We start from the raw sequence: 26,913 nt of genomic DNA, 5'->3' as shown, positions 1-26,913 counted from the left end.
TTTGATGACTGGTAGGTGAGTTAGGCGGTCAAAATATTCGAGATGGGTGTGAAGATATATGGATTGAATGATGCTTATGTAATTGGCAGTGTATGACATTAATTTTGTAATATATTGTAATGTGATTTCTTCACTTTCTACGTTCAAATAAAACACGACGTTATTGTGAATCAGTTATTCAGCATATTTACCGACGTCTTAAAGCAACGTAACAATGAAGAACCACGACGCTATTGTGAAGCAATTATTCAGGATATCACGTCGGTGAAGGATAAAGAACCGCCATGTAATTCAAAATAACACGACTCCAATCCCATAATACCGACGTCTAAAAAACGAGATATGTAATCTGAACGTTAAAAAATACGACGTCATCATACATTTTCCACGTCGCAAGTTCTTTTATAAACGAAGAGGAACGAAATTAATTCCGACGGAAATTCATTATAACCGCCGTCTAATAACAATTAAACGACGTTATTTGTAATACGGCTCCCATCATAATCTACGCCGTCTATATGTTCTGTAATACGGCTCTCATTTATTTGGAACCGACGTTGTTTAGACGTTCAACGTCGTCTATATTATTAAGTGCGTCGTGAGTAATGAATACATATAAATACAACGTCGACTATATAAATGTATACGTCGTAAATAATGACACTGACAACTATTTCCACGTCATCTTTTTTAGATAAAATCGAAGTGGAAAATTTATTTCACGACGGTTTTTTGTAAATAAGAGACGTTGTAGAACTTTAGCAGACTAAACACGTCTGTTTTTATTGTTTTCCGACGTTGTTGTATTTAACAACGTCTAATATTTATGGTCGTTGTTTGTTTCTGAAAATAGGACGTATAAATTTTTTAATACGACTCTCATATATTTGTAACTGACGTTGTTTAGTTTTTCAACGTCTACTATAGAAACACATACGTCGTAAATAATGACACTGACAACTATTTCCACGTCATCTTTTATCAAAAAATCGAAGTGGAAAATTAATTGTACGACGGTTGTGTTTATATGTGCGACGTAGTAGGTATCAATAACGTCGTCTTCTAATGTATTTAAAGACGTCATGTTTTTTATTGTCGTGAAAATTATATTTAACGTCGGCGTATTTTTATTGTCGTCGTTGTATGTCTATCTTGCGGCCTTGTTCTCTTAATATGTGTCATATTTTCCCTTTTTAACGACGGTCTTTTTAGAGAATTGGTCGTCTATTATCATCATCGATTGCTTTTTTTAGATCTTTTTGCAGTACAAAGACGTCGTTTTGTATTTTTTGATGACGTTGTATTGTTTAACAACGACGGTTATTTAGCGTCGTGGTTTATGAGGGAAAAGATGACGGTGGATTCCACGACCATTGAAAAACCAAATACACGACGGTGATTTACCGTCGTCTTTTTGCTTTTTTGTAGTAGTGCTCCCTGCTTCGAAAAATGCAGAATGTAGAAAACTGGTGCAGAAGAAATTAACAACTGAAAGAGACAACAATTACTTCATTGCTCATGATAAAAGGAAGCTTAGAATGGTATGATGCATGAACAAGACACACACTTTGTAAAATAGAAGAATGATTTGGACGTTGAGAGGTTAATGGAAGAAATTTGGTGGATGAACATTATAGGAAGAAAGGTTCTGAAATAGTATTATTTTGATGGGGATGATGAAAGTGTGGTGGTGTGAGCACAGATTTATAGAGACTGAGAAGCTGTAGATATTTAGTACGTAGAATAGATACAATTATACTAAAATATATTTGGTATGTATGTAATCAGAAAAATATAAATAAAACTGTGTGTACCATTTTTACAGAATGTGAGGACCACATGCATTCTTAGCTTGAGGTTGCATGGGGATGACCTTTTTTGTCTGAATTATACGTTGATTTTTCTTTTCCCAAAACCATAACATAAGAATCTTCTGCGCAAGTTACACTGACTTGCAAAGCAACTCACTCGCAAGGGAGTCAATCTCCTGAAAATACCATTAAACAATTTCCTAGTTGCCATCAAGCCACAAGTTACGACTGTCCTCCTCACTGCAAATTTTGTTATGTTATATAGAACCGATTACACTTAAAATTTTATGTTTGTTGACGAAAAATATGAAACATCTTCAATTTAATGGGCATGACTTAGAACAGTGAAGAGTAATGTGAATGGATAGAGGTTTTAATGAAGGGATATTAATTATATTATTCTTATATATCCAACAAACAGATGACCATAAAACCTCCCAATAGCCATTGAATTAATAATCTAGTTGCAAGGTTGTTAAGTGCATGGATCAATCTCGATATGTATGGAAAAGTCTCAAGAGAAAATATCATGATTTAGCAGATGTGGACAAATTCTACATCTGCAAGTACGAGGACCACTTGAGAAACTTTGGCTTATACGTGTTGAACAAGTCAGCCATATTCTTTTTAAGTCATCCAAGTGAAGTAGTTTATTTTTTATATGGCCTGAAACAGTGTGAGCTGTGGATGGCAAGAAATTTCTGGTTGACCTTAATTTCATTGTTCTCTCCTATTTTGCTAGACTGTCTTTTATTTTCTATTTTATTATGATGTCATTTCATTCATACAGAAGCATTTCCCACTCATTCCACACCACATAACATCACATCAATAATCTCCATTTTTTAAAAATTAATAAGAGAACCAACATTAGAAAAAGAAATATCACTAGACCGATAAATTTTATATAAAAAAAAAATTTAGCTCGTATGCTCGAATCTCTAAGAATGTCACTGAGGATTTTGCATTAGTGCCTGCAAATGATTCTTTGGACCATAACTTGCCTATTAAGTTTTCTCTCTTCTTTTTTAGGCCAACTGATCAAGATCTAAAGGTGTGATGATATGGGGTGGCAAGAAAATCCTACTTCTGAGATTTAGTCATCTTTTTTTTCCAGTCTTTTAATACGAACAATATTTTATCATTGCCTTGAACAAAGATTCCTTTCTAAAAGTTGCATTTGCAGATAAACTGGGTAGACCATTAGAAATAATCTAACCCAAAAAAAAAAAAAGTAGACATTTGCAGATGAACTGGATCGACCAATAGAAATAATCCAACGAAAAAAGCAGACATCCCAAGAAACAAACAAAACATCTGACAAGACAAAATGCAAGTTGCATTCCAGTACATTCATAAATATCAATTCAAATTAAAGTAGTTCATTCATGTTAGTTTCTTTTGGTTCTTGGCCTTCCACTCTTTGATATCAGCTTCAATCTGTTTTTGCACACTTGCATGGAAACCTGGATAAGGTTCATAGCCAAAGGCTGATTGAAGAAGCTCAAGCAGCACAAAGTAAGGCCCCATTAGAAGTGCTTGAACAAAGTTGTCTGAAATAGCCGGTGCTCTTTTCTCAAATATCCCATGGCCTATGAACTGTCCAGTCCAGCAAAACAACTGAGCAGCCAGAACAAGCTTCCATGACCTGGAAAACCCAAGTCCACCAGCAAGAAAACTGGCTCCAACCCAACAGAGAAAGCAGAGCAAAGCTGCCAGGGGCCCTGCTTTCTTATCCAAGCAAACATAAAAAACAGCATACATCAAAGTAAAAACAAACCCAAAATTCAATTCAAGACCATGTTCACTAATCCCAGATGGGAAATTGTAGAGAGAAGGTGTGAAATGGAGAAGAACGGCAGCAGTGAAGAATAATGGCCACACAAAGAAAGTGTGTATCAAAATGTTAACTGGGTTGCTGTGATATGCTCCATAAAAGGCAAAGTGCCTTTCAAGATCAAACAATCCAGTCCTCCCCATGAAACTTTTCTTGCCAAATTGAATTGTGTTTGTTGGAAGAAAAGGACAGGGTTTACTGGAAATTTAGACTTGACTGGCAAATGAAACAAATTGGGTACAGATAAAAGCACAGCTGGTGAAGTTTCCTGCTAGCTACTTTGAAATTTTCTTTCTTAATTGTATAACAATGTGTAAGTGGTCATTTTTTATAATATCGTTAAACTAATTTTATGGGAAAGGATTGGATTGGGCTATATATTAAATCATATTTCTACCCACCATTGTCTTGTATCTATGGCAACCAGAGTTCTTATGGATCACCATGAGACACATGCCTCACAATTGATTGGATCTGGCCACCTATTCATGTGAAGTCTTTAAGTTGAAGCAAACCAATGACACTTTTATTAAACTCAATTTTAATGATCATGTGTTCTACCTCCTAATTTCTGGTTTGGCTGATTTGGTGTCAGTAAACCTTGGATTTGATGTTATTTAGTTGTAATACAAAGCCAACAAATTACAAGGAAATACATCGTACCTCGGAATTTTCATGTCGAAAGGCATTGAAATTATACAAACTTTTGCATCAAAATATATTATAGGCTATCATGTCCTCTGCAATTAGTACAGGAAAACTGCACCTTTGTTTCCGGTCTTTTAATAAGAATAATGCATTGTCTTTGTCAGTACCTTGAACAAGTAACAGAAGATTCCTTTGTGCAAGTTGCATTAATTTGCAAAGCAAGCTGACGAGATCATTAGAGGTAATCTAGAAAGAAAGCAAACATCCCAAGAAAGAAGAAACTTAAAAATGCAAAGTTGCATTTGATCTAGTTGTCAAAAAACCGAAAGGTTAAAAGAAGAAGCTGATAGTAGAAAGCCAGTACATTCATAAAGTTCATAAAGGAAGGAAACTACAGTAATTTTACAAAATTTTCATACAAAATACCAAAGTTCATAAACTACATAAGAGATTTGACAAAATTTTAATACTAAATAACCAGTACATTCATCTCAATCCATCTCAGATAATTAAGAGAGTTTCTTTTGGTTCTTGGCCACCTTCCACTCTGCGATATCAGCATCAATCTTTGCATTCACACTTTTGTAAAACCCTGGATAAGGTTCATAGCCAAAGGCGAAGTGAAGAAGCTCAAGCAGCACAAAGTAAGGCCCCATCAGAAGCCCTTCAGCAAAGTTTTCTGAAGGAGCTCTTTTCTCAAAAACCCCATGGCCTATGATCTGTCCAGCCCAGGAGAGCAACTGACCAATCAGAACAACCTTCCATGATTTTGAAAACCCAAGCTCACCACCAAGAACACTGGCTCCAACCCAATTGACAAAACAGAGCAAAGCTGCCAAGGACCCTGCTTTCTTATCCAAGCCAACATAGTACAGAGCATACATCACAGTGAAAACAAACCCAAAATTCATTTCAAGTCCGTGCTCACTAAACCCAGATGGGAAACTGTAGACAGAAGGTGTGAAGTGGAAAAGAAGGACGGAAGTGAAGAACAAAGGCCACACAAGGAAAGTGTGTATCAAAATGTTAAAAGGGTTGCTGTGATATGCTCCATAGAAGGCAAAGTGCCTCTCAAGATCAAACAATCCAGACCTACCCATGAAATTTTTTTTGATGCAAAATCAAATTTTTTTCTGTTGGGAAGAAGGACAGATTTTCTTGGGAAGCTAGACTTGACAGGAAACTGAAAGAAATGGGGGTATAAATAGAACATCTGGGGGAGGTGAAGTTTCCTGTGCAGTGCTTTGAAGTTTCTTTTATTAATTGCTTTACAAGCGTCAATGGTCAATTGGTATAAAATGTGTTTCATGGTCGACTTGTATTGACTCATGGAGAAGGATTTTAGTTGGATTGAACTGCACGGTACTGAGATGGATTAAAGTAATCTTTTGGGCAAAGGACTGGATTGGGATATAGATTTTAAAAATCAAATTTATACCTACCAACCATTATCTTGTCCCTATGGCAAACCAAAGGGTTTTATAGCACATGCCCTCATCTGGTCACGTTGAGTCATTAGGTGTGGAAACAACTTTTTGTTAAACTCAACTTTAATGATTCCATTTTATACCTGCTAGTTTTTGTGTAAGAAATTGTTCATCCAATGCTAGCCCAACACAAGACCTGTTGAGCTTTGTTTGATACATACCTAATAATTTTCTATGTCTAAGATAATCAAGGCATTGCAATTAATATTGTACAAAGTATTGCGTTGAAGTACATATAGATTATGGTTTTTAAAAAAAATAATATAATCTAAATTGGCATGCGAATTCGAGTGCATAATGGGGAGCACATTCGCTCTAGCTAACTTGGCTAAGTTCATGTCTGCACATATAGGTCATTGTTATCTAAGATAATTACATCTTGAGTTTAATTACAAGAAAGAAACATTTTTTATTTTCTCTTGATCTTAAAGAGATAGTATATGTAACAGATATTAACTGGACGGTACTTGTCACTCAATTTGACACGTAAGAAGAAAGTGATGGCTAAATCTTTTTTAAAGAAAAGAAGACAATAATCTTTCTCACGTATTGCAAGTTACTCTCCCTCTCGCCAACATTTACTATTACTAATACACTTGACTCAGTCAAGTATTACCCGAAAGATGTGAAAACAGAGAAACTTTAGGTAAGGTCTGACTCAGTTTAGCCTCAACCTAACCTTTCTCAAATGGGAACGCTATAAATTGACAACCACCATAAATTGTTAAAGTTACAAAATAATGTGAATGCTCCTAAAATCAAATATTCAAGTGCATTCAATGCTACCAATACAAAAGCTTGCCATAAATCATATAGGGAATTTTACATAAATATTACTTGAATTTTTAGGCATATGAGAGATTATCATCTAAATTTTTAATTTTTACCTGTAACTATTTGAATTATGTAAAGTGTTGGAATTATGTGACTTGATTTAACGGAATTTTTTAAAAGAGTTATATATAAGTAGTAAATTCCAACACTTTACATAATTTTGGTTGTTACAAGTGAAAATTAAAAATTCAAGTGTTAATCTTGCACATGACTAAAAATTCAAGTAATATTTATGCAAATTTCTCAATCATATAATAAGAAAATCTTAAGGATCAAGGAATATGCCAGTAACATGAGAAATAATCTCAAGCCAGCAGGCAAAGTGGGCCCATGGGCCTAGTGGGGCCCTTTTCTGTAATCCCAGGCCTCATTCATTTCTCTCCACAGTCGGATTTTCTCCTCTGTGCTGCTTGGCATTGAGATTGAAGCCCATTTGCCAAGTTTAATAAACATTATTTCTTCACCCTCTGAGCAAAAATTATCAGAAATAGTTGGCAGTTGTTTTTAAATTTTAATTTTAATATTTTCAACTTGTATAGTATTTAACAATAATTGCATGTCACATTAGTTGGAGTTTTGTGTCCAAAGTCCAAACACAAATGCTCAAATGTTTCACCATTGGCCCATGCTAATCATACAAAACAAGCAAAACAAACCTACGATTGTATTAAAATAGTAATCAGTGAGAATTAAGAAAGTGAAAAGGCAAAAACTGCTCGCAGAAGAAGACAGAAAGGTGATTCTCATGCTCAGCAATTCTTCTTTCTTTATGTCATGAATTTCAGCAAATGATGGTAAAGTCTCATCTCAATTCTCTATCCAATAATTCAGAACAAAAATAGAAATTTTTGGAGTTCGTACATCTGCACTCATTTTCATTTGTTATTCTATATGCTTTACCAAACTCATGCTTGTGGTTGTAAACTGCAAGCAGCTGGTTTTCATGGACTTTGTTCATAAATTAGGGCATTATAGTTGGGAATTTTTCTTCCAAGGCTCATAGCTTATTATTATAGTGGCAAATTTCATTTTTCCATGGCCCGCTATGAAAATTCGATTCTCGTCCTAGTCTGTTTTGTGGTCTTAGGCCTTTGAAGGGAACAAATTAAATACGTCGTCTTAAAGATTGACTTGCAATTTCCGTTATCCTCTATTTATACAGATATTCACTTGTTTTACTCACATCTAAATACTCTCAAAATAACCCTTATCTAACCCTAAATTTTTACTTAGTCTATTGAAAATTATTTTGAACTTCTCTTTTTAGTAGTATCCCCAATAGAGTAGTTCCCAGTCTAAAAGCAAATTTATGAAACTGCCAATTACACTAATCATACTTGAGGGAGTTATATTCTTTGAATTTTTTTTAATCAAAATTTAAGTATAGTAATAAAGAAGAGAAACTTGTGATTGCAACTTTAAGCAAAAGGGGTGTGGTGATTAAAAGAGTGGTTGGTACTCAACCCAATTCAATTGACCCAATATTATCTTTAAAATTCTTTAAAAGCACAAGAGTTTTCAATTTTAAAATTCTTAGTTTCGATGTGATCGTTAGTGAAGGAGTCCTAAATTTTTTTTAAAATTTTAATGTCAGATCGTTCTGTTATTGTAATGGCCCTTTGTGGCTAGTGATTTGAATTTTAAAAGGAAAAAATATATATAATTCTAACCTTAACAAGATATCAACATCATTGTCACTCATATTTTCATTACTCATGAGTCATGACATACATTCAGTTTACAAAATGAAAATTTGACCATCACCAACAGTGGGGATTATAAAAATACTAAACAGTCCATTAATTAATTGATTAACATGTTGTATACAATTGGAGTATATAACCCAAAAGAAACCAAATTGACACGTGGCACATAAAATTCCCCCACATAGTCCATACTTCTTTAATTCCAAACTAAACCCTACAACCAAAAGTCAAAACACTCCAAACCAACCACATTGCCTAAAGGCAATAAGAACCTATTCCTTGTGGCACAAAAAAATATTTGCAGAAGATATAAAGTTTACACATGAGCATTGCCTTATTATTATATTCTCAAACAAACATAACAACACAAAAATGAATATATGCCATGAAAAAAGAAAACATTTTTACTGTCACCACCCAATTAGAAATCTACTGGGGAAAAAAAAAAAGGTCAAAATATTTATCTATAATTGTAAAAAATAAAAAATAAAGAAATCAGGGGGTAGTTATGATTATGAATGACATGTCTATCTCTTGCACTTGCAAAATGTGAGCACAGAGAGAGTCAGAGATGGAGGGCAAGAGATAGAAACAAAAATAAAGATGAAAGCCTTTGTTATTGCTTAAGTCACCTTACGTTAGCTTTGCCTTCCTTACCATTTTTAACGTCCCCATACATTTCAATACATACACTCAACTCTCTCTCTCTCTCTCTCTCTCTCTCTCTCTCTCTGTGAAACCCAAGCCAAAATGCCAAACCCAAAAAACCCATAAAAAGAAAATAGAGGAGAGAGAGAGAAAGATATATAGAGAAAAGGGTTAGAGCATTTAGCAAAAGAAGCCAAACCCAAAGCCAACTGTTTGCTCCTCCCAACACCTCCATCTCCATCACCACCTCAGCTCTGATCATTGTCCACTAAACCCATATTCCTCTTTTCAACGATTTTTATTATTCTACTCAGAGTTTCTTTAAATTTTCAATCTTTTTTGTTTTTTGTTTTGGTTCAATTGCGCTCCAAAATCTCAAGCTCTAATAAACCCTCATTTACAGAGGGACAGCAACAAACACAGAGAAGAAGAGCAACAAATAGTTTAATTTATTAATTTTATTCTCTCCTTGAATTCTCATTCTTATATCATTTCTATTTATAATTCTAGTAGTTGCTATTTTCTTTTTCCTTCTTTTTTTAAAATCTCTGTGGGGTTTTTTGATTCTATGGCTGCGGTTGCTGAGATTTCCGGTGAGGCAGCCTCTGTCAAAAACTCAAACTTGGATTCAATGTCAAAACCCATGTCCGAATCCAAATCAGAATTTGATGTGCAGAAGCTGGTGGATATGTTCACCAAGCTGAACCCTTTAGCCAAAGAGTTTTTCCCTTCATCTTACTCTCACCACCAACATTCCAATTTTGACAACTCTTTGGCGGTCAATAACAATAAGCTCTCAGCCAATGATAATCTGGCCAATAATCGAAGGGTACTGATCACTCTCTTTTGATCCCTTTTTGTCTTTTTTGTTTTATTTAAATAATGGGTTGTTTCATATATTTTGTTTTTCTTCTGATTATGTTCGGATTTTAGCTGAATGGGCTTTGTGGGATTTTTCTAATTATTGTAATTTTGATGTAATGTGATTTGAATTGGGTTTTTCGTTGAATTGGTAGCTGTTCGGGTTGTCGGTGAGTGAGGTTCTTGAGTTTCATTTTTTGCCTTGCTGATCATTCATTATAAAAGTCTAGTGATTGCTGATTATGATAGAAATGAAAAGGGTGTATAGTTCCAGTATTGTAAGTTGTAACCGTATGCATAGTTTCTGGTCAGAAGTTAGTTGTTTACTGATGTAGTCTGAATTCATGATCTGAAGTTCGAGTTTCCACTTGTTCGTCTTGAGAGTAAATGAGCTCTATGTATTTTGTTTAGCCTTTTGATTTTCAGTTAACATTCAGTTTGATTTCTATGGGTTGTGTGTTTGTGTTGGAAAGTCGTTTGCTCCTTTGGTCAGCAATTTTTTTTTTTTCTGGATACGCTTAGCAATCACTTTTATTATTCAGCATGGAGTTTTGTTTGGTGCATATTTTCAATCATGACTGTGTTTCTCATCATCATTATTATTAGTTAGAACTTGTAATGATTTGATTGTTGGACGTCTTATCAATTGAGAGCCTCTGAAGCTGTTCTTTTGTAAGAAACGACTTTGTTTGAAAAGATACGGATTACGTTCTACACATGTAGTTATTATTTTCCTTCATTGTATTTGGTCATAGTAATTTATACTTTTTGTGTTTTTCAGAGAAGAAATAGCTTTAATCAGGGGAAGAGAAGACTTAGTGGGAGAGCTTTCAGAGCTGAGCGGGAAAATAGTATTAGACGAACAGTATATGTTTCTGATATTGATCAGCAAGTAAGTGAACTGGAAGATACTGATATCTAGATTGGGTTTTCTGTCCCTTCTAATTATAAACAAATAGCTGTTATAAAAACTCACTCTTTCTTATTTAGGTTACCGAAGAGCGTCTTGCTGCCATATTTAGTAGTTGCGGACAAGTAAGTCACCTTGCTTTCCTGGATTTCATTTTGTGTTTTCTGATTTTAGAAAGAGTGTTGTTTCAATAAATGTGTAAATTCAAACCTGGGCGCTTCCTTTTGTTTCTTTGCTTTCTCTAGAATTTTGTGGTTAGTCTTACAGAGCATGAATTCCATAACAAGACTTCTTCTTTTCCTAAAGTAAGCTATCATCTTTTTCCTCCCGAAATGAAGTCTCTTATGTTCTGTTTGTCCGCTTCTAAAATGAGGACTGAGATCATGTGACGAAGTATATTGTAGCAGTGTTGGTAATGCCATGTGGTTATCCTCTAGAATTTTCCATTTAAGTGTATTGGTAATGTATATAATTGAAACTTGTATGGGACATAAATAATTTTATTTATGGTATCTTGTATGCAACATTTAATTATATGAAATGAGACCTGTGGCTTGATCCACACATGGGTTGAAGGTAGTTTTGAGGGTTGCTTTGATGCTCTTTTGGCCAAGTGTATTTGGTGTTCTGTTTTTGGCTCTATATCAGGTCTTGTTTCTTTTCAGATGATTTCATGCTCTATCAAGTCGTGTGATAAAAATATGAAGAAACGAAATTCATAAATGTTACAAAGTTTAAGGGGCTTCTTTGTTTTCTTATTGAATCAAAGTTCATGTTGTTTTCCTGTTAAAAATTGTATAAATGAGATTGTACTATTTTCCTAGTGAAGTTATGCTGGACATTCTGGGTTGGTAAAGATCTCTACAATAAGAGGGAAAGTGGTTTTCTTTAGATTTGTGGCTATGGATGTCAGTACATGAGAAGGATTTATCGTAACAGCTATAGTTTATTATAGTAGTGTTGCTTTGTAGGGCTTTTTTCGTGAATACCTTTTGACTACAAATGGGTGATAATATTATGCAGGAAAAAGAATGTAATTTTTTTTTTAATAGAAACATTGTATTGATAATCAAGAGGAAAAAATCCTCGATCAAACAACAAAACCTAAAATTAAAAGTGTCTGACCTACTAAGATTGAAAATAATTCTGTAATTTAAAAACACAAAAACACAAACTTCAGTAAATCATCTTAAGACTGCCAACATGCCTCTCATGATGGTAGAGTAGTGATAATCCGTGAACTGCCCCAAAACCGAAGCCCAAAGAGATGCCCAAAATTTAATTCTACCCCATAATTCCTCAACCCTTACTCCTGTATGACCCTGAAAAATTCTTCAATTGCGCTTCATCCAGATATTCCAAAATATAGCATGAACTAGACCATCAGGAAAAAGAATGCAATAACTTACTATCATTTTCCATTTCAATATCAGTTTGTCAGAAAAAGCTTTTTATTAACTGGGTATCTGGGACAAGACAGCCCTCATAATGTGAATACTAAAGTATATAAAGATTTTCTTTTAAACATAGTAGAAAAAGATTCACAGTTATCTGATGTATGCGTTTCCACTTCTCAAACATTATAAGCTTATTTTCTGTTAGTTTTATACTGCACGAGTTGCAGTTTCTCTTGGAGTCTTTAACCCATAACGTTTTGTGAAGCTTCTGTGATCATATAATTTCAAAAATGTGCTTCCAGTGAATCTCTTGTTTTTTATGATGTTTCTTCCAGTAAAAAATGTGCTTCCAGTGGATCTCTGCTGTTAATGATGGGATTTATATATTCAACAGTCAATCCCCTTCTGGTTCTCCGCATACTCTGTATTGCCAGTAGAATTCATTCATGCTGTTTATAAAGGTTTAGGCTATGAAACACCAATACTTACTATCATGCAGCGGACTTGAAGGGATACCTATACTTGTACAGCAGTTAATTGTTGGAAATAAAAATTAATATTTTTGTCATTCGGTGCTTCCACAACACTCACTATCGTGCAGGTTTTTTCATGCATGTTCAAAAATAAATTGTAGAAAATGTGTTGGTTTGACGTAACTCAACTATGAAGACTTGACTTATGTATTGTAAACTTGACAATTAGGTTAAATTTATGGACTCAATACTTTGAAGGTCTACATAAGCACTAAAACAAGGATAAAAGATAGTCTAAATGAAGGTTTCTCTTTGCTTCTGTCTCTTCCTCGCCCCTTCCCTCCCTCACCCAGTCAAATGACATGCATTTTATAATTTTGCCTTATCTGACTTTTGTGTTCTTTTTAATACATTATTCATGTTATTTGATCTTTGGTGAAGCGTAAGAAAGTTAGTGGTTAAATGTTTGTCCTTAAGGATTTGGCATTTGGAACGATGTTTATGTGCCTTTCAGTAATTATGATTTATCATACTTGTAAGCATTGAAAGGCACATAAGCATTGTTGTTAAAGGCAAATTATGTACTTCATCTCTTGTGTAAGGATACTAGGTTCTGATAATGTGAAGGTGGTTGCTTTTTACTCGATGGCTAATATCTAAAATTTCACTCCTAAACTTTGTTGTAATCTTTATCTTTGAAGGTTGTTGACTGCCGAATTTGTGGTGATCCGCACTCCGTACTCCGTTTTGCATTTGTGGAGTTTGCTGATGAGCGTAAGATTTTTTAGCTTTTTGGCCTGCAAGCTTCTGTAACATCTTATGATTGCATGTCACATGGAAGTTTTGTCAACAGATGGTGCGAGAGCAGCTTTGAACCTTGGTGGGACAATGCTAGGGTACTATCCTGTTAGGGTCTTACCCTCAAAAACTGCCATCCTTCCTGTGAACCCTACATTCCTCCCTAGGGTATGAACAATGCTTTAAAAGTTTTGGGTTCATTTTCTGAATGATGTGTGCATTAATGTTTTAATAAGGTTGCACTCTGAAGATTTTCGCCTTCATAAGATTTTCTATGATTTCATTTGCAGTCAGAAGATGAACGGGAAATGTGTAGCAGGACTGTATATTGTACAAATATTGATAAGAAGGTATACACTTTCCTGTTTTACCATAATGAAGTATTTGGTTTCCTCAGTGCATCCTTGTGTCCCAGATGATGCCTGTGGGATTGGCCATCAGGCCTTTATACATACGTATATGGCAGTTGAATAACTGGAATCTTCCATATATTACTGTATATGCAGGTTTCTCAAGCTGAAGTCAAGAATTTCTTTGAAACAGCTTGTGGTGAGGTAGGAAGAGTTCCAAAGCATGTTATTTATTTGTTACATATAATTTTTTGAGTCAATAGTGTTTGTTGTGAAAGCTAATTTGATATTGATAATTTTTTTACTTGAAGGTTACTCGTTTGAGGCTTTTAGGAGATCATGTGCATTCAACTCGTATAGCTTTTGTTGAATTTGCAATGGTAAGCTTACAATATTAAGGTTGATTGCCAACTAGAGTCAAGACTTTTTGAAGATATGCTTGTGATGTTTAAAGACTCTTTTTAATACCTAACTCTGATCTATATGATTCTATCAAATGCTGGCTCTCTTCCAATTGAAAGCCCTCCCTTCCCAAGTGGAATACTACTGGCACCAAAATTATCCCAAACTTTGAGTACCAAGTGTCTCGTGTATATTTTGAAAAGAAGCACTCCCCAGAGGTGTCCTTATGATGGTGCCTAGAGTCCTAGGCACCTGCAAATATCACTTGTTTTCATTAAGGGTTTTTCTTTTTAAACTTTTATATTGATTTTTGGGTTTATTTATTTTGTTCTAGGCTTTACTGCGTACACTTTGGTAAATAGCTTTGAAGTCTAGGAATTACTGATCCTACTGTGTTATTTGCATAATTAATGATGGCATATGGAACAAGCGTCTGAATGGTATCTCTATCAAAGGTTCTTGTTCCATTTCAGAAGTTTTTGTTCTTGTGTAAGTCAAGTGGGGTGAAGATTTTCTTGGGAGTAAATTAGGGTACATGCAATATAAATGTTTACCTTAGTGTCATGTAGACAGGTTCAGTTTCAATCTTGGGCATTGTTTCCTCCCCTTTTCCATCCCATTCAGTTGGAAGATAAAGAATCTTCTATTTTCCCAAGTGTAAGGCAACCCATTGAAGAAAAAAGATATAGAAAAAAAAAAAAACGTTGGTGTATTGTTCGAGCATTTGTTGCAATGTAGCTCAGATAATGTATTCTAGAATCTTGAACTTTTGTTCCATGTAAGTTGTAACCATAGAACTTCTGCACGTTAGGTTGTTATGGAATGACAAAGAGCTATACCTTTTTATGTGTCACAAGGATACTTCCTTTTTCTGCATTTACATGGAAAGAGGTAAATGTGATGTGCGATGAACTTAAGTATATCTGCTTATGAAGGGCCATGTGCATATTAAATGCTTGACAGTTTCTTTTCCTTTTTTTGGATGAAGACTGCTGTACTTCTGATTTGACATCATGAAGACATGTATGAAAACTTGATGCTTCAAATTTTCTTTTGTTCCTTCTTAATCGTTTGCCCTTGAATATTATACTTTCCATTTTTGGTTCCTTAGATTATACCGTGTGTGCATGTATGTGTTGACTGGAGGTCCATCGTTTCATTTTATTATAACAAGAACTGTATAAAGGATTATGTCATATTCCATTAGATGTTTAGCGAAACTATGTTGGGGAATTTAAAATCTTTTTCTGTAATACAGTCCAGACAAATGATTGTTCTCTTGAAAAATCCTGTTGGCTTACTCTTTGCTTTGATGAACAGGCAGAAAGTGCCATACTTGCACTGAATTGTAGCGGAATGGTGTTGGGAACACAACCCATCAGGTGTGGTCTCTGATCCAAAATGAGTTTTTATCCCAACTCTTCAAATCAGTGAATACCATAATATCTTGTATATTTTGTAATCTCTGTAGGGTAAGTCCTTCAAAGACACCTGTGCGGCCACGTGTTACTCGTCCATTGCATTAACCAATACCACCGGAAAAGATCTGTGGATGGAGCCTGGAGGGCTTTACGATCGGAGGAACTTTGTTGTTTAATCATCTTTTCCTTTCAGTATTTCCATCTTTTCCGTCGCAGTGGTTCATGTTCTGGGCTGAAATATTGGGACCCTGCTTCAGTTGAAGTTTTAAAAGATGGTTTGGATCTTGACAATCTTACCTTTAACCTCGTCGTTGATTTGGAAGTTCTAGTTCAGTTCAGTTCTGTTCTGTTTATGATTGTGAGTATGTCCTTGCTCACACTGTGCACGCACTCGGAAAGCTTAAATACCAATTTGTATTTACTGAATAAACGGCCGCAATGTTGCAGTTTACCAAATCCCCACCATTGTTAAATTCCTCATGGCATGAATTCTAGGATGGTAAAACACCGAGTGACTAGGGAAACCCAGGAACAGAATTTCCACCAAAACTATAGGTTCCCTTTTTGCCCCTCAATAACCTTCGTTTTCTAGTCTCTCTTTTATCGGTCGAATTTCTAGTCTGGTTTTGAAACTAGATTATGCTTATGCATTTCAATGAAGGCGTGCAGCACATGTAGATGTAGGTAGATGTATATTGTGATTGTTGGGCAGTGGCTTATTAGATTTTTGATGTCTTTTAGGCTGGTTTTGGGCAGTAAGAGCATTTGAGACTTTCTATCTAGTCTTACCCTTTATAAACCTTTCTAATGTGAGACCATAAATAATTATTGGGCAAAAATGGGACACAGTTCTTAGATAATGGACTTCAAGACGAATCCACTCCTTGCTCATCTACAACAGGTTGTCTTGTGGCAAGTAATTATAGAATAAGATGATGAGTTTTCTACGAAGTTGTAGTGAGCGGGTTCTCTCTTCCCTTGGTTTTATTCACCTTCTACTCCTTGTTTGTGCTAAAATCTATGCAAATCAACAAAAGCAATTACATGAAGAGTGATACACATGAAACAAAATTGTTGAACATTCATGAAAATCAACTAGGTGGGAACATGAGCTGCAAGATCATCAAGGAGGAGCCTCTGGTAACTAGGTGGGCCAAAAGTCCGAACGGAAAATTTGGGCGAACAGCGCAAAATGCACTCTTGTAATCCAAGCAAAAAGTGTCACTGCATTTTAAATTAAATGCATCCTTTGACCCAAATGGGCTACCAAGGGGTGGAAAGCATCATAACAGGGGGAAATGGGAAGGAAGAAGTGAGAAGTGGAGGCTGAAACACAATGTTGGTAGATGGGGAAAAAAGAAGAGGGAGAAACTGTAGATGTAGGGTTTTAAGATTTGGGCATAAATTTAGGGAGAGTAAACTAAGAATGAAGAGGAAGAGGATGGGAAACCAAAAGGAGACAAAAAGCTCCAAATTTGAGACATAGCTCAGGGAGACATAGCTCAGGGAGGAAACGCCATAGCAGGTGGGAGGAGCTGTTGACTCTCAAAATGGTGGAGAGGGGGGAGAGCTCACGAAATCCGAATATATTCATTTCAACACAAATTAGTCATTGTGAGTAGATCTAAGCTTGAAATCCGAATATATTTTGAAATCCCGAATTCTCAGAATTTTGAGATACATTCCAATTCCGATTCAATATTTTTCGGAATTTTTGAAATTTTGGGATTTCGAATATCGAATTTGATTAGGCCGTGCTAAAGTTGAAAATTGTCAAATTGGAATTGCACCCGAAAGGAAGAGCCCTTGAATATATACTAGATGTTCATTACATGACTGCCAAAGAGAAGAGATACCACTATATATATAAACCACTGTTTCTTTTTTCCACCCAAGTACATATTATTTATGATTTGTGAAGTATGGAACAAGTGGGTGATGTATCCACTGCTTCAGGCAATGTTTCTTTGACACTTGCCAAGCAGTTCATCCCAAAAGATATGGATGAAGAGAGAACTAACAGAAGGAGATCTAATTAACGACATCTTTAAAGATTAACATGGATGCCAAAAAGACTTGAAAATTTGAAGAGAAGAGAGCTATCTATAAGCAAGGAGGAGGGGTTTGGGAGCCATGAGAGGCGCCTTTGGCGTGTAAGCAGACCGAACTGGAACGTCCTGGGGGATTAGAATGGGCCAAGTTGATATTTTCCAGCACTACATTCTTGCATGGCCTACTTTTGCTGCACACCAGACTAACGGCTACTTCCGATGACGACCTTCCCCATATGTTCTTGTATGTAATGTCGCTGATTTGCACACTCGAAGAAGAAGTCTGCATACAAGAAGAAACAAAGGAAACCCTTAAATAAGATCTGTTTTTTTCTTTCTGGAACCCTTAAATACACAATTTGATACACCACGTTCTTAAATTTAAAAATCTAGATCATACAATCAAATTATAATATACATGATTAATTGTTTAAATTGATAGTCTAACAATACAACATGTCATATATTGTTAAGCGATCAAAATAGATTTTCTCTTATGTTTAAGATTCTCTACTAATGTTTCTCGCACCGTTATTATATTTCTGCCAAAAAGTTCAGATATGCATTGCAAAGATTATTAAACAAAAGTAGTTTTAGACATCAAAAACAATGTCAACACCCAAAAAAAGAAAGAAAGAAAAAACATAAGTAGAGGGTTTAAACTTGTGAATTTAGGGTATATGTATTGTCGAACTATTAATTTAGACCATTATTGATTAGGTGAAACCTTATTCACATGTAAATAAGACCTTAAATTGATAATCCGATAATATAACATCTCAATATCAAGCAGGAGATAAAAATGAACATATATACCTGCTGAGAGCAAGGAGGGTTGGGGCAATATTCTTGATCGATGGTAATGGGGTTGAGGACATCATCCATGAAAATGTCCTGGAACGTAAAGTTGGAAGCCTTGCTGGCATAAGGAGAAGCCCAAGTTTTGATCCTCACGCCATTGCTAGTCCCCAAGAATGTGCAGTTCTTCACAACCACTCCAACGACGTCGTCTTCATTCGCATACCCTCCAAGGCTTCCAATGCTGATTCCATGCCCAGGACCGCAGAAAACTTTAGAGACGTGGATTCTTTTGCTTCCCTCCACTATTGCCACGCAGTCATCGCCAGTTGCAATCCGTGAACGGGCGATTCTGATGCGGTATGAGCTTCCGATTTTTATTCCGTCAGTGTTGGGGCTGTCAGCAGGAGCTGAGATTCTGATTTTTCTGAAGTCCATGTTGTGGCAGCCGAAGACTTTGAAATGCGCATTCTTGCTATCGTATGATTTGATGCGTTGAACTATTGCGTTTGTGACGAAGTCAAAGCTCATAGACTGATACATTTCACAATACATGTAGAACAAGATGTTAAAATTGTGACCATACACACACTAATCATTTTAAATAATATTATTTGTACTATCTCAACTAGAACAAATGATGAGATTCATGTGTGTCGGTCTTGCATAAGTAGTTTTTATCTCCGTTAGAGAAGTGATATATTTGAATTGTCGGTTGAGATGAGACAAATAGCAATACTTTTCATTGTTAATTTATGAATTAAAAGGATACTCATGTAATTAATGTATTAAGTGCACATTGAGCCATACCTAATGTGGTCGCTAATGCTCTCTCTTAATCTAGCACCACTCATTTTGTTTAGTAATGTATTAATAATACATGTACAAGACTTGTCCAAATGCATCCATATATGCGAATCGTATCCTTGTAATGTAGCATTAATGTTCATAACACAAATAAAAATCTTGATGAGAACAAAAAATTAAGTATCCTTAGAATGCTTCTCATATATATTATATATTATATATGCATGCCCTTTGTAAGACTGTTATATATTGTCTTTTAAAGAATTTTGTAAAAGAGAAATAGCAATAAGGACTTACAATAGGAAGAGCCTGGCATTGGGGATTACTTTTGCAGTTGTTCAAATGCCAAGCCGAGGCTCCTTGGCCGTCCAAGGTACCGCCGCCGCTTACCGTCAACTCATCAACGTACCGGAAGTTTATCCAACTATGAGCACTAAAGCTTGATGGATCAGTAGTAGCCTTCAAAGTCCCCCTAATCACAAATGCAATCGGACCATTGCATGGACCTGAGAATATCACTGGGTACAGCTTGAATGTTCCTTGGGGAACCACGACCCTGGACTTTCCATTCCATTGGCATGCGTCACTCCATGCTTTCAAAAATGCCTAAATTCATGTTTTTACAAAGAGCATAAACTAATTCTTAGAAAGAAAAGAAATATAATTGTGATGATTAAATGACATGCATCTAAATCTATGCATCAAGGCAAATATGAGGTAGGTTAATTAGTCAAGAAAGTGTGTCTGTCCTCTTGCACTCGAGTTTGATCTCATTTCCCGTATATTTAAGTAGTTTAGAATATCGCCCTATAAAAAAAATGCACATAAAATTGCTCCTTCAAGAAGCTTTATGTGTGTGTATGTATATTACCTTGCTGTTATCAGTTTTTCCACCTCCAACAGCTCCATAATCCATCACATTGAAAAACTTGGGTTGGGTAAGGCCTTCTGTTACCCATACCAACAAGAACAATAGCAAGAAGACCCTACCTAGAGAAGAAATGATTATACCCATGTCTCCTTTTCTTCTTTTTCTTGGTTTTTTGGGTTCTTCTTTATCTTTTTCGAATGTTTTGACTTCTTTCCTGTACTTGTATATATATATATAACATATGTTATATGGTTCAACGTAGGGCTTGCCTATGATGAAGCTATTAAAGATTTGTTTCCCCCTTTTCTGATGATTGTTGTTCATGGTACCGTCGTTACTTTTGGTATGTAGTTTGAATGATTTTCCTATTTCGGCCTATATTGGACTATTTCTTTCTGCTTTTTAATATCTCTAAAAGGAAAGAGATAGGACAATATAGGAGGATGATTAATTATGTAAGACATTGATGGTATATATCTAAAATATAATTAATATACTTTAAAAATCTAAATAGGGATATGGATACTTGTAAAGGTTTTTTTTATTTAAAAAAATAGAAATTCTGGGATACTTGTTACGTTTAAATATTACTTCAAGACAAAAAGCAAAACTCGTCAAAAAAAAAAAACCAAAAAGTAAAAATTATATGGTCATTTGAGAGTGATTCTATATAGACCAATAATCACTTTTATGGAGAATCACTTCTCCATATAATCACTTAAAATCACTTAAAGTGATTATACGGAAAAAAAAACACATGAGAGGTACTTCTCCCCATAAGTGATTTTGGCCCTCGAATCACTCCCAAACGAGCCCAAAATCACAAACTTTTAATGGTGCGTTTGGATGAGGGAAATAAACTTGGGATTTTGACAAAACTCATAATTCCTAAATTGACATGAACCAATTTCCGTATTTGGATAATAAAAAAATATAAATTTAGAAATTCGGCGTTGGAAAAAAAAAAGAATTTGGAGATCATAAATCCCAAGTTTAAATTCTATCTAAAAGTCGTCATTTCTAAAATCGCAAGAGAGAATGAGTTTTAAAAAAATATATAACTTTACAAATAAATGTTAAATTTCGTATTTTAAATCAGTCAACCAAACAAGAAACTTTACAAATTTGAGAACATTAATTTCCGTCATTTTAAATTCCTTCATTTATGAAATCCTTTGTACTTTTAAATTTCCTCATCCAAACGCACCATAAGGGAAATATTAAATGACAATGTAACTAAAATAAGTCTAATATAAAATTCATGTGCATTATGTCAATTAGCCCAGACAATGAGCCTGCACTTTGTAGATTGGATTAATTTAGAGTGATTTAGATTATCGCTTATATAAAATAATCTAAATCAATTTTTAAATCTAATTTAGATTATTTCAAATCCCTCGAGCTTGGTTCATGATAGTAAGTTGTGTGAAATTATGGGTTTAAATTTCTAAACTAGATTTTGCGATTCTAAAAAAAACTAAATTTTGCATACGAGAAATCTCATCATTTCATCATCACCATGTAATTAAAAGGTATACACATTCAATTATAATTCGCCAAAATCCTCTATGATCAACCTTTTAAGTTAAAAGGAAAAAAACAATCCTCATCTTGGTTTTATAGAAACAAAATTCTCTTATCAGCACAATTTAAGGTAGATTATCAAGCTAAAATAAGTACATATTCTTGGTCTAATATGTATATATATTTTCTAATGCTAGAAGATATTCCACAGACTTTGCATTGTAAACTCAGGTGCACCACCGTTACAATGGGATCTCACGAGCCTTGCATTGTGGTGGACTACCAATAACAACTCCCTTTATATTTTCTATTTAAACATGATTTATAACATAGATAATTTGTTCTCAAATCTAATTATATTGCATTGCATCTAGTATTTGTTTGGTCATGCTTCCAAGCATTAATATTATCAAATGAATGTTTTTGTTTGACAGACAATAAGTTATTTATAAACATATACTTTTATAAATAGCCAATGCACTTATAATAAAGCTACTCCGCCATAATTAAGTATAGAACGCACCACAATTATATATCGTTTTCGCTTCAATTTGAGTCGAAATAGGTAAAAAGATGAAGAATTCAACAACCTCACAAACATTATCCCATCTCACCGACTCTGTAACTGTAATAAAATAATTTGTTCAAAAATGACTTCTTCTTCTTCTTCTTTGGTTCCCAACAATGTGGGAGTTATACATTGTTGGCCGAGTCATTTCCATGCCCAAACAAATTTATGAGGCTGTTGACAATTTCCTGCCCAAGCTCTATTTTCAAGCAATTTAGGCCTCCAACCAACTCTCTGTCCTCTTTATTCTCTAGACAAAGAAATTATTACCATTTTAACTTAAAGTGTATCATCACCATCATTTTCGACACTTGACACGTGTCCGTGAGTATAACTATGATTACAAATATTTAATTTCTTCTTGAAAATAGTTTTCTTTCCTCCAATTTCTTCAACACTTGATTTAGAAGTTTTCTCCTCAATCAAATAATTATCTTTTCTAAAGTCAACAAGAAAATTAAACCCTCACGACACATTCTAAATTGGGCATTAAGAAAAAAAAAAAAAAAAAAACCCCCCTCAATTGTTGCTTGACTTAGCCATGTTTAGTATCCTGATGAAATTCATTAATTGGAAACCGAGATTCGTTGACAATGATATATTTTTGTGTTTTTCTTTTTATATTGCCTTGGAATTTTTTATTTTTTATTTTTGACTTCCTCAGCGTGCCCTTTCCTGGTATATTTTGAGCCTCAAAACTGACGGTTGAAAAAAATACCAAGCAGATGTTAAAATAATGTCAATATGCGCGTTGCTTCTGGAGGGTTTCAGGTTGAAGTTGCAACATATAGTACTTTGTCAACAAATTAAAAGTAAGATTAACTTGTAATTTTATTGGATTACCAAATATTCAAATAGCAGCACAAGTTGACCAAAAAAAGACCTTAGCACTACAAATGCGAAGCCGCTTGTTCATCTTTTCAACTAGTAGGACAAACTTGGACTTTCCATGACCGTTGGATACCGAATAATTGACATGTAATTGGAGAAAAACAATGAACCCTCTCCACCACGTAATTTGAATTAACACATGTGCTTTGACCTTAATTTATATTTTGTATTATTCATGCATGTTGTCAAATTGACCTTTCAAGTTTTCAACCCTTGTTTACATATGTGAATTAAGTAATTTGATCAAGAAAGTGTTTTCACTTATCTTACACTCGAGTTTGATCTCTCTTTTTATATAATAAAGTAGTTTATAATATCGTGATTATAAAAAAGAAAAGTTTTTAACCCTTTCTCAATTAGTACTGAGTCTCATATATGCTCATTCCCACTACAGACAATTTATAATGCATGGCCCATCGAATCAATTCCAACCCTCATCTTCGTATCACATGCTTGCGTGGACTGATGAGGACATGCAAGACTTTCTCGATTGCGTGCTTTGACCCAATGTGGTCTTTCTAGACTGCCTATATGTAAAATATATATTTATGTGAATTTTCTCTAGCTAGCTTGAGCCTTCTTTAACATACACACAAAAGACACAACACAACGGTCAACTCAAACTGTCAACTCAGCTATCACCTTGCCGTACAAGTTTCCCTGAACCACCATTTCCTTCCCCTTCCACTATAAAACCAAACCATCTTGAACCACTAACAATTCAAATCGTAAAACCCCAAGTACCCAGTTTACCAAATTAACCCTTCTTCAAAACCAGCTTGCACCCAGAGAGAGAGAGACAAATTTTGTGTTTTTGATGTCGAGTGGAAATCAGTGTGTGAAGGTTGTGATCATCAACACCAAGTATGTGGAGACAGACGCCACGAGCTTCAAAGATGTGGTGCAAAAGCTAACTGGGAAAGACTCAGAGGTCGCATATGAAATGCAGGAGCCAAATAATGTTGCAAAGAGCCAGTGCTTCTTGAGAGATCAGGGGATCAATAATTATGGTGGGATGACTAATGTTAATGTTATGGAATCATCAAATAACACTGGTTGCGGTGTTAATGGCGGAAAGACGACCACGATGTCTCGGAGTAATTCTTCAGTTTTGATGAAAAATATATCGTTCAAGGAGTTTGAAAGATTGTTCAGAGAGATGCCCCCAGTGGAGGATTTTTGGATTGATTAGTTATTTTTAAAAGTTCTATATATATGATATACATATTTTCTTCTATGTCGTACAGGCATCATGTATTTTATATTATTCCTTCATAATTTCTTTCTGCATAAGAGAAAAACTGATATGATATATCAAATTTGTTTGAGGAATTCCAAAATAACGTTATATGTATCATATTACTGGGTATATATTGTAGGCAAAAGTTATAATCATTAACCGGGAAATTTTCCAGGAAAAAAAAAAAAATACACGCACTCTTCTCAGTTTTTTCTAGTGAATCTCAAAGCTTGAAATTTTATTTTTTATTTTTTAAAGTTTAATTTACATACTTAAGTAAAGCTTACGGCAATAATGGATCGTTGTAAATTGACACCTGCGCCTGCGTGGCTCTATACTTGTCACGGGAATTCTGTGGCTGATCCGTTCCCGTCATTCACTTGCGCCCTCTATAGTACAAGATGGCTGGACCTACACTTATCAGTTTTTTTTTTTTTTTTTTGGTCTTTAATGTACGTGTGTGAATAATTTGAAAGACGGAAAAATATACGAATAAAAGAGGATAGACGAAGATTCTCAAGTGATAAGAGAGATAGATTTAGATCCGTATTCAACTTATAATAGTGTAAATTTTTGAGAATTAACATACAATTCAGATGTCCTTATTGTCAATCGTAATTAGATTTGTGATAAAATATTCCTTCCGTGTGTAGGTTGGGATGATTTATCTTTTCTATATGGGATTCATATCATCGATTGTCATTTTTTTTGTTTTTGAAAACAATCAAAATTCATACCACAAAAGTCCAAATACAAGATGTAAAGCACAAAAGGAGGGCTCATTTAAGCTAATGAGTTTTAGGGTGTTGGTTGTTTTGAGTTTTGTGGGCTTGACCTTGACCTGAGAACATGTTTAACTTTTAGTGATGTGGACTTTGTTTGTGTTCTTTTTTTAGCTTGGTACTTCGATTGTGTTGCCTTGGTTCTTGTAATGAAATTCGCTATTTGTTGAGAAAAACAATGGAAACATTTATTTCTAAATTAAAGACGAGGAATGTTCGTTTCGTAGTACTACAAATTCAGTCAAGTCTAAGACCCCTAGGCCCATTTGAATCGAGTGATTTCAAATTCAGAGAACAATTGTTTGTTTAAAGACTATTACAAGCCATGTATGTCAAGATTTGAACAAGAATGAAAGCATAAAACAAGTGTATTTATAAAGATTTCTTGCATATGGAAATTTCAAATCTAATTGCAATGTGCTACATCCAATTATTTTAAAATATATTCAATATAATGTTGTTTATTTCTAGATAGTAGCAAATTTAACTTGTTTTCATATTGAAATTACCTGTAGGATGACTAAAAATGCATAGAGGGGGGTGAATAGGCCAACTTAAAATTATAATCAATAAACAAAAAATAAACTTTGGTAGTAGGATTGATATGGGTTATCAATTTTGAAACATGCTGAGCATAAAATAAAGGAATACGCAAAGAATTATTTTACGTGTTAAAATCTCACCTATGGGGAAAATCCACAAGACTCCTCAGTCCAACACAAATCTATTATAGAACGATGATTACAAGAAATACTCACACACTTATCCTAGACACATTCTAGATAATGTTTATCGATTTCTTCGTAACTCAACTTCGGTCACGAGATGATCTTTGATACTCTTTATGTTGAACGCAATACCAATCGCGATTGCTTCAAACTCGCCATAGGATAAACTTCACAACAATCTTGGTGCCTTTGCATGCCTTTGCATAACCCTCACATCAAAGGACGACTTTTTTACCATCTTCACTCGATCTTTAATTATTTAATTCTAAAAAATCCATGTGTCATGCCAAAAAGATTTTATGGTCCACGTAGACTCTATAACGAGCAAATGTCTGTTACAAATTTACAATACAATACATATTTTGTTATGTACCATCTTTCATATTTTAAAGCAAGAAGGAAAAAAAAAAAACAACAAACGAAAAAAACTAATTAACCAACCCACTCGGATCGGGGACCCATACAATTTAGGCAAACTGCGTGCTACATAGTAAACCTAGACATACATAACTACGAAGCTGCCAATTAGATTAAGGTAGCCTTTCCAATAATGTTGCCCTCAACAAGTTTGGCATCCATTTAGAATACTAGAAAAAATCCCAAATTAGTTTGGCAGCCAAATAGGAAATAACTTTAATAAGAATAAGATAGCTTCATATTCCAATATGCTACCATGTCTTCCACACAAAACCAAAATCTTTTCAATAGTTAATAACATAATGGGAAGAAGGGCATTGTCCACAAAATTGTTTAGAGGTTGTCCAAGGTATCCCATAATTTTAATTTTAGGTATCGCATTAAGACCACGTAATCCCTCAAAAGAACAATTAGGGAATGTCAACTACTAACTATCGATTTATCGGTATTTTTATTCATTTTGTTGGAAGATGTTACACAGTTCAAATCCCCATCTTCTAAACTTGAAAACAAAAAATTAAGAATGAATATAAACATTATAAGCATGTAATCTGGCAAGTTTAATGAAGAAAATGTCATTCGCAAAAGAAGAAAAAAAAAAACACCAACGAACAGATTAGGTAAACCAAAATCACAAATTTCTGCTGCAAAAC

The 26,913-nt window shown here is 34.6% G+C and overlaps 5 protein-coding genes and 1 pseudogene across 5 annotated transcripts; 2 read left to right on the top strand and 4 right to left on the bottom strand.

Annotated features, from left to right (window-relative positions):
* Positions 1 to 1,745, bottom strand: part of LOC18779620 — a 17,791-nt pseudogene extending 16,046 nt beyond the window's left edge.
* LOC18778972 (uncharacterized endoplasmic reticulum membrane protein C16E8.02) lies at positions 2,951 to 4,488 on the bottom strand. The gene has a single exon (XM_007212039.2). It carries the CDS (start codon positions 3,789 to 3,791, stop codon positions 3,198 to 3,200), a length of 594 nt encoding a protein of 197 aa, XP_007212101.1. The 5' UTR covers positions 3,792 to 4,488; the 3' UTR covers positions 2,951 to 3,197.
* Positions 4,630 to 5,573, bottom strand: LOC18778491 (uncharacterized endoplasmic reticulum membrane protein YGL010W). Its single transcript, XM_007212151.2, has one exon. The coding sequence runs from the start codon at positions 5,394 to 5,396 to the stop codon at positions 4,806 to 4,808; it is 591 nt and encodes a 196-aa protein (XP_007212213.2). The 5' UTR covers positions 5,397 to 5,573; the 3' UTR covers positions 4,630 to 4,805.
* LOC18779278 (polyadenylate-binding protein-interacting protein 9) lies at positions 9,047 to 16,039 on the top strand. Its single transcript, XM_007211643.2, has 10 exons — positions 9,047 to 9,800; positions 10,614 to 10,724; positions 10,823 to 10,867; positions 13,314 to 13,386; positions 13,466 to 13,578; positions 13,701 to 13,760; positions 13,917 to 13,964; positions 14,072 to 14,140; positions 15,483 to 15,544; positions 15,634 to 16,039. Exons 1-10 carry the CDS (start codon positions 9,540 to 9,542, stop codon positions 15,686 to 15,688), a joined length of 897 nt encoding a protein of 298 aa, XP_007211705.1. The 5' UTR covers positions 9,047 to 9,539; the 3' UTR covers positions 15,689 to 16,039.
* Positions 17,571 to 20,254, bottom strand: LOC109948595 (exopolygalacturonase-like). The gene is made up of 4 exons (XM_020562231.1): positions 20,111 to 20,254; positions 19,537 to 19,845; positions 18,451 to 18,966; positions 17,571 to 17,917 (listed from the first exon to the last, which is right to left on the bottom strand). Exons 1-4 carry the CDS (start codon positions 20,252 to 20,254, stop codon positions 17,687 to 17,689), a joined length of 1,200 nt encoding a protein of 399 aa, XP_020417820.1. The 3' UTR covers positions 17,571 to 17,686.
* LOC18778574 (VQ motif-containing protein 1) lies at positions 23,911 to 24,285 on the top strand. Its single transcript, XM_020562230.1, has one exon. The coding sequence runs from the start codon at positions 23,911 to 23,913 to the stop codon at positions 24,283 to 24,285; it is 375 nt and encodes a 124-aa protein (XP_020417819.1).

Source organism: Prunus persica, chromosome G4 (assembly GCF_000346465.2).
Source record: "Prunus persica cultivar Lovell chromosome G4, Prunus_persica_NCBIv2, whole genome shotgun sequence".
Taxonomy (NCBI): Eukaryota; Viridiplantae; Streptophyta; class Magnoliopsida; order Rosales; family Rosaceae; genus Prunus; species Prunus persica.
This window is presented reverse-complemented; position numbering and strand designations above follow the sequence as displayed.

Bases quoted from the DNA above. Each gene is read 5' to 3' on its own strand.
- LOC18778972 (XM_007212039.2), bottom strand. From the start codon at position 3,791: ATGGGGAGGACTGGATTGTTTGATCTTGAAAGGCACTTTGCCTTTTAT.
- LOC18778491 (XM_007212151.2), bottom strand. From the start codon at position 5,396: ATGGGTAGGTCTGGATTGTTTGATCTTGAGAGGCACTTTGCCTTCTAT.
- LOC18779278 (XM_007211643.2), top strand. From the start codon at position 9,540: ATGGCTGCGGTTGCTGAGATTTCCGGTGAGGCAGCCTCTGTCAAAAAC. The intron at 10,868-13,313 runs GTAAGTCACCTT...TTATCTTTGAAG, and splicing joins TATTTAGTAGTTGCGGACAA to GTTGTTGACTGCCGAATTTG. The intron at 13,965-14,071 runs GTAGGAAGAGTT...TTTTACTTGAAG, and splicing joins TTGAAACAGCTTGTGGTGAG to GTTACTCGTTTGAGGCTTTT.
- LOC109948595 (XM_020562231.1), bottom strand. From the start codon at position 20,254: ATGGGTATAATCATTTCTTCTCTAGGTAGGGTCTTCTTGCTATTGTTC. The intron at 19,846-20,110 runs GTAATATACATA...ACATGAATTTAG, and splicing joins GAAAAACTGATAACAGCAAG to GCATTTTTGAAAGCATGGAG. The intron at 18,967-19,536 runs GTAAGTCCTTAT...GAAATGTATCAG, and splicing joins AATGCCAGGCTCTTCCTATT to TCTATGAGCTTTGACTTCGT.
- LOC18778574 (XM_020562230.1), top strand. From the start codon at position 23,911: ATGTCGAGTGGAAATCAGTGTGTGAAGGTTGTGATCATCAACACCAAG.